The following is a 12,145-nucleotide window of genomic DNA, read 5'->3' as shown; positions in this document are numbered from 1 at the left end:
ATCCTGTAGTTGGTGTACACAGCTGCGATTGTGTGCTGGTGCTGGAGGGAGCGATATTGGACACTGTGCAATCACAAGTGAGCATTCCCACTTTTGCATTAGGTTGGGAGGGAGGCCATTGCTGAAATTGGCTGGGATTAGGGCACTACCGTGAGCATCTCTGCAGTGCTGTGCTGGCAACGAAATGATTGACCTCCAAAAACCACAACCAGCATCCTTTGTGCTATAGTTATAACTTGAAGCAGTGGAGAATTCTTTCCCAAACATTCCCATTGACGTCATTCTGCTAGGGCTCCTTGACGCCACAATTGACATCAAAGGCAATCACTGTCACCTCGCCTCTGGAATTCAGCTTTTTCATCCTTTCCTGACAGCACAGTGGGCCCAGAATTTTATGGTCCTCTGCCAGCAGGTTTACAGGCTGTAAACTTCCCCAGTGGTCTTCGCACTGCCCTCCCACCCATCCTGACCTGTCAATTTTACAGGGGACATGCAAGGTTTCAGCCGATTAGCTGGCCCTGACCCCAGGTGAGGCCCTTGAATGGGCAATTAATAACCACTTAAGGGCCATTTTCCACCCAGCCTCAATGTTGAGACTAGCAGGAGGAGTTCAGGGGGGGGGGGGGGGGGGGGGGGGTGGAGCCTGGCAAGTCACCTCGGTTGGACGTTGGGCAGGAAAGGTGAGGGGTCACCTACATTAACCGCCTACTTTCCACATTGGGCAAATTCCACAAGTTCTGGCATCCATAAGTGCTCCCTCCACCCTCACCACCAGCTTCCATAAAGACTCCTACCTTTTTTCTCCCCACTTCCCCCACCTCATCTTGCTGTGAGACCACCTGCACTTACCTGGTCCATGACTCCGGGACTTAGAATCGGTAGCACAGTGGTTAGCACTGTTGCTTCAGAGCTCCATGGACCCGGGTTCAATTCCCGGCTTGGGTCACTATCTGCGGAGTCTGCACGTTCTCCCCGTGTCTGCGAGGGTTTCCTCCAGGTACTCCGGTTTCCTCCCACAAGTCCCGAAAGACATGCTGTTCGGTAATTGGGACATTCTGAACTCTTCCTCTGTGTACCCAAACAGGCGCCGGAATGTGGCGACTAGGGACTTTTCACAGTAACTTCATTGCGGTGTTAATGTATGCCTACTTGTGACAATAAAGATTATTATTATAACGCTTCTTGTCAACTGTGTGATTTTTGTTTAAGCTGCAACTGTACAGCATAATGGGGAATGTAAAAAATGACATGGACACTCCTTTGAACTTATAATATCACGGCATAACCTAATAATAATAATAACAGGGCAGCACGGTGGCCTAGTGGTTAGCACAACCGCCTCACGGCGCTGAGGTCCCAGGTTCGATCCCGGCTCTGGGTCACTGTCCGTGTGGAGTTTGCACATTCTCCCCGTGTCTGCGTGGGTTTCGCCCCCACAACCCAAAAATGTGAAGAGTAGGTGGATTGGCCACGCTAAATTGCCCCCTTAATTGGAAAAAATAATTGGCTAATCTAAATTTAAAAAAAAAAAATAATAATAATAACCACTTATTGTCACAAGTAGGCTTCAATTAAGTTACTGTGAAAAGCTCCAAGTCACCACATTCCGGCGCCTGTTCAGGGAGACTGGTACGGGAATTGAACCCGCGCTGCTGGCATTGTTGCTGCTGCATTACAAGCCAGCTGTTTACCCACTGTGATACCTAACCCATAAAGATAACAACAAAAGTCACCATAGTATTTCAAAAACACCATATATATATATATTTTTTTAAATTTAGAGTACCCAATTCATTTTTTCAATTAAGGGGCAATTTAGCATGGCCAATCCACTTACCCTGCACATCTTTGGGTTGTGGGGGCGAAACCCACGCAAACACGGGGAGTATGTGCAAACTCCACACGGACAGTGACCCAGAGCCGGGATTGAACCTGGGACCTCGGAGCCGTGAGGCAGAAAAACACCAGATATGATTATTCTCCAGCTCCCACTCCACAGCTTCTTTCTCTCTTTGGGGCAGCACGGTAGCACAAGTGGATAGCACTGTGGCTTCACAGCACCAGGATCCCACGTTTGATTCCCCACTGGGTCACTGTCTGTGCGGAGTCTGCACATTCTCCCTGTGTCTGCGTGGGTTTCCTCCGGGTGCTCCGGTTTCCTCCCACAGTCCAAAGGCGTGCAGGTTAGATGGATTGGCCATGCTAAATTGCCCTTAGTGACCAAAAAGGTTAGGAGGGGTTATTGGGTTACGGGGATAGGGTGGAAGTGAGGGCTTAAGTGGGTCGGTGCAGACTCGATGGGCCGAATGGCCTCCTTCCGCACTCTATTTTCTAATATATTTGTTTATGTAAAATGCTAAATAATCTAATAAGTTTACTCCCGCTGCTTTCTTTGTGTGCTGCACTGTGCCTTCCAACTGTAGCTTCTGATGTGTGCACCTTTAACATGTTGCAAGTGCATTCAGTAAATGTAGTACGACACTGGGAGTTAACTTGTGTATAAGATTAGATCCAAGTTTCACCATGAAATGGATGTAAACATTTATTATTCATACACAAGTTTATCGGGCACTTGAGGACTATGGAACATGGATGCTTGGAAGAGGACACCCTCTATGATTTAAGATTTGCAAACAGCATAGAGGGAGAGCGCACACATAACTCTCCTGGAAATTAGATAACTGAATCTATCCACTGTTAGACCACCATTATTTCTTTTCCTGAGGCACTGATTCTTGGCAAGGCCACACAAACTGGCGACCCGCCCTTACCGTAACCAACTGGTTACGGTAACTCTTCATGTGTGCACCTATATAATTTGTGCCAAGACCCCCCCCCCCCCCCCCCCCCCCCCAGCTATTCAACTGTATAAGCATCTCAGCCAAGCCCATAATTCACCCGACATTCACACACAACACTTTACAGCAAAGGTCACTAGTCATCACCTGCAGGAAACCTGATTGAATTTTCCATTCCATCCCTCTGTACCACACAGGTCATCAACAAACTTAAAGCTGAAGAACCAGGTCAGGTTGTGTGAAATGTGGACAGCCTTCTGCATCGATGAAGTATGTGAGAGGAAGACAACTCCAGAAAATTCTTTTGTCATCGGATGGCCCACAACTAACTGTGTGATCACTTCTAGGTGAAAGATCATTTTGAAATTCCTGTTTAAATTTTATGGGAGGGTGCATATGGAGAGACTTTAATGCAACATATCAAAAGCTTACCTAATTTTTGCTAAATATTTTTCAGTTCTGCAGAAGGAAAGGAGAAATGGCTTTCAGCACTGCAATGGTAAGATGTTCAATTCTTCTTCAAGCTATGGTATATGTAACATTTTATGTGATGCAGAGTGGTGTCTCTGTGATATCATTCTGACGAAAGGTCACAAAATGGACATTAACATTTTTGATTACTTTCTTGAAGTGGGATAGAATTCCACTGGCATTGGGCGCTCTCTCGCCATGGGGACATTCTTCATGAGCGAGTTAGACAATGAGTATCAATTGGCTATTCCCCAATGGCCAATTGATAATCTGACCCTAACCTGCTCGCATTCAATTTCTACATTTCCATATTTTCTGGGACTGTTCATGGAAAAGTCATCAAAGCTTTACAATTGCTGTTAGTGTATCACTCAGGAGTAATCAAAAAGTTACTGTAATGTAGGAGGTAGGGAATTGCTACTCATACTGCGGTTTCAGCCTATATCCGTACCTCGTGCTGAGGTTCAAGACTACCAGATTTCCGTCAGATTGTATTAACAGACATCTGTTGCCTGATAACAGGCGTATAACATTCACAAAGGAGTCACCTGGAAGAAGCTGCAGGTTATGTATCACACACCTGAAATAGAGTGCAAACATCATGCAACATTGGCATTCACCAATCACACAAAGGGAAAACAAACACTTTGCATTCATTTGAAGATTATTTTAGGTTACAAAGTATCAGGAGCTGAGCTTAAGATAGCAATGGATGATACTTGAAGACTTGATCATGAAAGGGAAGGTCAAGGTAGTTTGGACACTAACTTGGGCAGGCATGGATTTCCTCTTCAATAAATAGTGTAGCTTGGAAGTAGTCTTCAAAGATAGTAGATCTATAGACCCTTTCTGGTACTGGAGCCAATTAGTTACTTTGCTCTGCCGTGGCTTTGTCATATGGCCCTCAAGATACAGACAACAAATAACAATTACTCTGGAAAGTCAGGTGGAGGTGCCTCCTGTAATTTTAGATTATGCGCTAAGCTGCTTTCAAATACATTTGCCATCAACTCTGCTTATGAAGTTAACTTTTTTATTCCTGCACTCTGCTTCTTTATGCATTGGTCACGAGTAAATCTGGGTCTCTCTCTTCCTTGCCCTTGAAGTCTGGGTACACAGTCGATTGATTTAAATGGACACATATTGGGAGCTTCACGGAAAGCAGATATTGACCTCATAGTTGTGTACTGATTATTCCATACTGTACCTGCACCGAGATGAGAAATTCCCTTTTGAGTCATAAACAGCAGAAGATTTTGTAGAGAATCCTGGATTGGTGAAATAAGTGAAATCAATTACCTTCTGGGAAAGCAGCAGTTCTAGAAAATTATGCTATCAAATCACATTACGTTTGCTGTACAGTGACAAAATAATGAAGTTGCTCCATTTCCTAAAAGGCACATCTATGATTCCCTTGATATCCATGTGTGGAAAGGTTGTTGGACTGAAAGGAGTTCCGCATATAGAAATTGAGGGCCATGCTGATTGTCCATGGTCATGTCATACAGATGTTTCATATTGCACTGTGATCTTGCTGTCAGAAATTGCACAGCTTTGCTATGGCCTCCCTGGTCAACATCATCTTCCTTTGGCGTATCGCTCCTGCCATTATCAGATTTTTGTGGCTGGTATGAAAAACCTGGAGTGGTGAATAAATACATCACCTGTGCCAACTGGCATCAAGAATAGTTCTCCTCTGCTTTTAATGTTCTTTCTCTGCAAAGTCCCATGTTAAAGTGCCGAATGGAATCCCCATCGTGGCCAAACATCTGAAATGTGGGGAGAAATTGAGTCTACATACTTTAAAATAAATACTCCAGATTTCTCAGTGCAACCTATCCATTAGGTTAAGTAAAATGAACATAATTAACAATAACAATAATAATCTTTATCGTCACAAGTGGGCTTACATTAGCACTGCAAGGAGGTTACTGTGAAAAGCCCCTAGTCGCCACATTCCGGCGCCTGTTCGGGCACATGATGGGCGAGTCATGCATTTCTGCAAAAATGTGGGACATGTATTCCTTATATTTCCCAAACTGCCACATTAAAGAATGAAATTTTATTTACAATCTGCAGGATATCTCAAAGGCCATCACACAATTAAATACAGTACTATTTTGAAGTAGTAGTCAGTGTATCGTATCATTACATTCTCAGAATTAAGTCCACAGCTATTAGACTTTATAAATACTTCAATAACAGCAATGCAACATTATATTATGGCACTTATGATTCTGTTTATATAAAGAAAAATACATTGTGCTCAAATTTTGTTTGTATGCCATGTAAACTGTGCATTATAACATTATGAAGTAACAAAGAATCAAGTTCAAAAAATTAAAAAGTGAGGCATGAGTAATGTAATGTAATGTGTAATGACTAATGGGGTATCGCAGTGATCAGTGCTAGGACCCCAGCCATTCACAATATATATTAATGATTTAGACGAGGGAACAAAATGTCATACCTCCAAATTTACAGATAACACCAAGTTGGGTGGGAGGATGAACTATGAGGAGGATGCAGAGATCCTTCAGTGTGATTTGGGCATGTTGAGTGAGTGGGCAAATGAGTGGCAGATGTAGTATAATTTGGATAAATGCGAGGTTCTCCACTTTGGTAGCAAAAACAAGAAGGCAGACTATTATCTGAATGGTCATAAATTAGGAGAGGGGAACATGCAACGAGACCTGGGTGTCTTCGTCCACCAGTCACTAAAGGTAAGCATGCAGGTGCAGCAGGCGGTAAAGAAGGAAAATAGTATGCTGGCCTTCATTGCGAGAGGATTTGACTACATGAACAGTGATGTCTTGCTGCAATTATACATGGCCTTGGTGAGGCCACACCTGGAATATTCTGTGCAGTCTGGTCTCCTTATCTGAGGAATTATGTTCTAGCTATAGAGGGAGTGCAGCGAAGGTTTACCAGACTGATTCCTGGGATGGTGAGACTGACGTAGGAGGAGAAATTGAATCGGTTAGGATTGTATTCACTGGAGTTCAGAAGAATGAGGGGGATCTCATAGAAACCTATAAAATTCTAACAGGACTGGACAGGGTAGATGCAGGAAGGATGTTTCCGATGGTGGGGGTGTCAAGAACCAGGGGTCACAGTCTGAGGATACGGGGTAGACCATTTAGGACAGCAATGAGGAGAAATGTCTTCACCCAGAGAGTGGTTAGCCTGTGGAAGTTGTTACCACAGGAAGGAATTGAGTCCAAAACATTGTAGGTTTCAATAAGCAGATAAATATAGCACTTAGGGTGATGGGGATCAAAGTAAATGCGGAAAGCGGGATTAGGCTATTGAGTTGGACGATCAGCCATAATCATAATGAATGGTGGAGTGGGCATGAAGGGACAAATGGCCGCCTCCGGCTCCTATATTTTCTCTGTTTCGGTGTTTCTACCTGGCTAAGGTACTGGAGAATTTCCAACATCAATGAAACTGTATCCCTTTGAGCGAATCAAGAAGAAGAGATGAAAGTTGGAAGAAACTATTTTTTAAGTTTTCAAAAACATTATTTACCTGTGGAATACATTACTTCGGACCTTCTTTGGTTGTTCAAGATCAAAGCAGATTGTTCACAGATGTCAAGTTGCTGTAAGTCGTGTTGAGATACTAATCATAGCTGTTTGATCTGTACACAGGCAAATCAATGAGATGAAGCAGAATGAGCATCCGAAGAAAATATCCATGAAGATGCTAGTGATGACAACGCAGAGTGGTGCCTCAGTATGTATTGCCACTTCTAAGTTGTATTTATTAAAAAGCACTGCCAAAGACAAACTTTTCAAATTTCTTGGGATTAAGATTGTTTTGCTGATTTTTCTAAAATTAAATAAATAGCTTCTATTCAAAAATAGCCACGGTCATGTCATTGTAGCAAAGCTGTAAATCATAATTTTCTTGCCCAACTCTCGCCTTGTGTTTCCCACAGTTATAGATTCTTGCTGTGGTGCAATGCCACACTTACCAACAATTTACCCAAGTAGTTACTGATGTCTGGCTTTACACAGTGAATGGTGGGAGACTGTCTGAGAGGTTGAATAAACTTGGTTTGTTCTCACTGGAACGACGGAGGTTGAGGGCGACCTGATAGGGGTCTCAAAATTATGAGGGGCATAGACAGGGTGGATAGTCAGAGACTTTTCCCCAGGGTAGAGGAGTCAATTACTAGGGGGCATAGGTTTAAGATGCGAGATGAAAGGTTTAGAGGAGATGTACGAGGCAAGTTTTTTTACGCAGAGGGTCGTGGGTGCCTGGAACACGCTGCCGGAGGAGGTGGTGGAAGCAGGGACAATAGTGACGTTTAAGGGGCATCTTAACAAATACATGAATAGGATGGGAATAGAGGGATACGGACCCAGGAAATGTTGAAGATTGTAGTTTAGACAGGCAGCATGGTCGGTACAGGGTTGGAGGGCCGAAGGGCCTGTTCCTGTGCTGTCCTTTTCTTTGTTCTTTGTTCTATTGAAACTGAGACTGACCCTGCTCTTATTTGATGTCCGACATAGTTTAATAGGTCTTATTAAGGTGTTCATTGTTTAGGTAGTTCAACAGAAAGTATTTATTAACTAGTAGGAACTATATGTCCAGTAAACATCCAACCCAGGAATAGTCGCCATACTTGCTTCTATACACAGCTCTGTCCAATACCTCACTGAACCCTAGGTAAAAGTCATGTATTCTGTTACATTACTATATTAGGCAGTATTGTACTCAGTCCCATGTTAACTCTTTATTAAAAAAAAAATCTTTATTGTCACAAGTAGGCTTACATTAACACTGCAATGAAGTTACTGTGAAAAGTCCCTAGTCGCCACATTCCGGTGCCTGTTCGGGTGCATGGAAGGAGAATTCAGAATGTCCAATTCACCTATATGCTTTGCCCTTATAACACACCCTACCCCAATCTTTATCCAATATATTCACAAGTTATCCCAGTTTACCCCATGTACTTGCGTCACGACTACTACCCCATCTCCCCTGTCTCTCAAGTCTCTGAGTTCATAGGTTCAGGCAGTCTGGAGGCATTACAGCCCTTCCATATCTCATTTACACCACAGTCGGAGGGATGGTAGCCCCTGTCACTGCAGATGAACTTAATTGAATCAGAGATTGTTCTGGCATCTGGGTATCTTTTCAACTTTTAAAAAATTCTTTGGCATTGAATCGCTCTTGCGGATTCTCCTATTGTACTGATAGATTGATCCCACTCTTTAGGGGCAGACAAACTCTGGACTCATGCCTATAGTGTTTTTTCTCCCGCTCCTTCATACAGCTCTCTCATTCCCGCACACCTGTGATGGAAGATGGCTCTTCCTCTGTGAGGTTGTGACTTGGGGATTTATCCACTTTTAGGCACGTTTAAACCGTTAAATCCTTTGCCCTCCCAATGTTAGGTCATTCAAGTAAATCACAATGCGCCTCCCTAATTTCTATGCCTACATCATCCTTCTCCATAGTGAACACAGATGCAAAGTATTCATTTAAAACCTCACCAATATCTCCCTGTTCCACATACAAATTGCCACATTGGTCCCGAAGGGGCCTGACTCTTACCCTGGCCAACCTCCTGCCCTTGATATACTTATAAAATACCGTTGGAATTTCCTTTATTTTACCCTCCAGTGCTTTTTCATGCCCCCTCTTTGCCCTCCTAATTTCTTTCTGAAGTAACCCCCTATACATTATATACTCCTTTTGGGCTTCCGCTATTTTGAGACCCCCGTTCCTTGCATAGGCTTCCCCTTTTTCTTCCAACCCTGGATATCCCTTGACATCTAGGATTCATAGAATCATGGAATTTGCAGTGCAGAAGGAGGCCATTCGAGCCATCGAGTCTGCACCGCCCCTTGGTAAAGAGCACCTTATCTAAGCCCACACCTCCACCCTAACCCTGTAACCCCACCTAATCATTTTGGACACTAAGGACAATTTAGCATGACCAATCCACCTAACCTGCACATCTTTAGACTGTGGGAGGAAACCGGAGCACCCGGAGGAAACCCACGCAAGCACGGGGAGAATGTGCAGACTCCGCACAGACAGTGACCCAAGCTGGGAATCGAACCTGTGACCCTGGAGCTGTGCAGCAACAGTGCTAAGCACTGTGCTACTGTGCCGTCCACGGGTTCTCTGGACTTATTGCTTCCATCCTTCACTCTCACAGCAACATGGTGGCCCCAGTATTCTGTCTATTCCATTATTGTATGAATAATACCATAAGACATAGGAGCAGAATTAGCCATTCAGTCGTGGCTGATATGTTTCTCACCCCATTCTCCTGCCTTCTCCCAGTAACTGTTCACCCCCTTACTAATCAAGAGCCTATCTATCTCTGTCTTAAAGACCCTCAATGACGTGGACTCCACAGCCTTCTGCGGGAATGAGTTCCACTGATCAACTACATTCTGGCTGAAGAAATTCCTCCTCATCTCTGTTTTAAAGGATCGTCCCTTCAGTAGAGGCTGTGCCCTCGGGTTCTAGTTTCTCCTACTATTGGAAACATCTTCTCCACGTTCACTCTATCTAGGCCAAACTTTTGTAAGTTTCAATGAGTTCCCTCTCCCCCATCCTTCTAAACTCAATCAAGTACAGACCCAGAGTCCTCAACTGCTCCACATATGACCAGCTCTTCATTCCAGAGTCATTCTTGTTAACCTCTTCTGGGCCCTCTCCTAGGTCGGCACATCCTTCCTTAGATACAGGGTGTGTTGTTCCTCGTGTCTTAATAAAGCTCGCAGTCTCAAGTGTGGAGAAGATGCTTTATTGTGGGTTTGTTCAGTTTCCAGAGCTCGACCTAGAACTACCTTCCAGTGCTAACTACCAGCTTTGCCTGCTGTGTGTCCTGCTTACCAGCCCCCCTGCTGTGAAGAGTGTGTCCTCACTTCCTGTCCTGATCTATTTATATGGCTCTCCCGTGCTCCCTCTAGTGGTCGCTCAGTTGTGTTGCATCTGGTTAACTTGTGATCACCACATCCCCCTTTTTCTCTTAACATATTTTCTGAACATCATTAAGGAAAATTATACAAAACAGTAACTTATGATATGCGTATCTATACAAGTGATGATGCTATTGCCTTAGTTAACAAAGCCAATGTATTTATATGTCCAAACTTAATAAACACATTTATGAGTCCAAACTTGATGAATTTGTTCAGAGCTTTTTTTTTTTTTTTTTTCTTTTTGTTGTTGATGACGTGGTGATATTGATATTGCAAGTCCGCTGTGAATGTTGTTGGTGTTCCTTGTTATCTTAAGTACCCAATGCGTCATCCCGAGGTGTTTGCATGGTCACATCACTGATGTTGACTGGCATGGACTTTTTTTTTGTGCTTGTGGTGTTGATTTATTGTCTCATCCGCCTTGGATGCTGGTGTGCTTGCTTGTTCTGGAGCAGACGTGAGTTTGTGCGATTCGTTGTCATCCCATGACATGTTTGTAGTCTTGTTATCGTTTTGCAGTGTGCTGTGGCATCGTCCATCATGTGCCAAGTAGTGCCATTGTGTACAAGTCGTTGTTTCATTGCTGTTGTTTCTGTCGTTCCTGTTTTTGTTGCTTCCGTTGCCGTACTTGTCGCTGTTTTTGTCGTTTCCGTCTTTGTTGTTGTCGCTATCTTTGCTCCTGACTTTGTTGTGTTTGTTGCCATTCTTGTTGTTTCTGCCTCTGTCGTTGTCGCTATCTTTGTGCCTGACGTTGTTGTTTGTCTTGTTGCGCTTCATGTTGCTTTTATTCTTGCTGTTGTCGTTCTCGTTTCTGCTGTGCTTCTTGCTATTGTTGTTTGTCTTGTCGCGCTTCATGTTGCTTTTCTTCTTGCTGTGTTTCTTTTGACTTTTGTTTTTCTTGTTATACTCTATGAGTGTCCCGAGTGGATAATTTGAGTCATTGAGCATTCCGTCTTGCGAGTGGTGCGAATGATCTGATGTTGCATCGGTGCAGGTGACATCAATCAGTTGTGGAGAATTGGATTCCGCATCTTTGCTTTCTTGGTGCTCGTCTTCCGGAGTCAAAGTCTTCTTGATTACATTTGACGCGGTGTCTGTGGACTCTCGGCGCTCCTCTTCTGGAGTCCAAATCTGCATGATTTCAGCTGACGTGGTTTCTCTAGACTCTTGGTGCTCCGCTTCTGGAGTTAAAATCTTCATGATTTCTGTTGATGTTATCTCACTGGACTCCAGGTGCTCCTCTTCTGGAGTCAAAATCTGCATGGTGTCTTTTTGTTTGATGTCTCTGGACTCCAGGTGCTCCTCTTCTGGAGTCAGAATCTGCATGGTTTCTTTCGGCATTGTCTCTGTGGACTCCAGGTGCTCCTCTTCTGGAGTCAAAATCTGCATGTTTTCTTTCGGCATCGTCTCTCTGGACTGTTGGGTGGCCCGACTCTGTGCTTCTGTACAGACAAGCTGAGAACTGTCAGTCTCACTGTGATCCTGTATGTCGAGTGCGAGCACCTTGTCACTGATTTTGCTCTGTGCTTCGGTACAGACAAGCTGAGAACTGTCAGTCTCACTGTGATCCTGTACGTTGAGTGTGATCACCTTGTCACTGTCTTCGCATGCAGTGGGCAGAGGTGCATTGTCTTCTTCTTGTTCCTGTGAGCGTGTTGGACTTTCATAGTCCGCTCTTTCTTCTTGTTCCTGTGAGCGTGTTGGACTTTCATAGTCTGCTCTTTCTTCTTGTTCCTGTGAGCGTGTTGCACTTTCATAGTCTGCTTTTTCTTCTTGTTCCTGTGAGCGTGTTGGACTTTCATAGTCCGCTCTTTCTTCTTGTTCCTGTGAGCTTGGTAGACTTTCATAGTCTGCTTGCGGTTGCTCAGGTACAGCGGGTTTACCTTCATGGTCTTGTTCATGCTTGGTGTCCGCCCGGGAGTG

At 44.1% G+C, this 12,145-nt stretch overlaps 1 protein-coding gene across 2 annotated transcripts in view; it reads left to right on the top strand.

Annotated features, from left to right (window-relative positions):
- Positions 1–12,145, top strand: part of arhgap20b (Rho GTPase activating protein 20b) — a 135,020-nt gene that overhangs the window by 68,208 nt on the left and 54,667 nt on the right. For both annotated transcript variants that reach the window (XM_038775918.1, XM_038775919.1), the window contains exons 4-6: positions 2,996–3,145; positions 3,256–3,297; positions 6,923–7,007. In XM_038775918.1, coding sequence (XP_038631846.1) covers positions 2,996–3,145; positions 3,256–3,297; positions 6,923–7,007 — 277 coding nt within the window. The remainder of the gene's footprint in view (positions 1–2,995; positions 3,146–3,255; positions 3,298–6,922; positions 7,008–12,145) is intronic.

Source organism: Scyliorhinus canicula, chromosome 17 (assembly GCF_902713615.1).
Source record: "Scyliorhinus canicula chromosome 17, sScyCan1.1, whole genome shotgun sequence".
NCBI lineage: Eukaryota > Metazoa > Chordata > Chondrichthyes > Carcharhiniformes > Scyliorhinidae > Scyliorhinus > Scyliorhinus canicula.
Note: the sequence above shows the minus strand (reverse complement) of the source record. Positions and strands in the feature narration are given on the sequence as shown.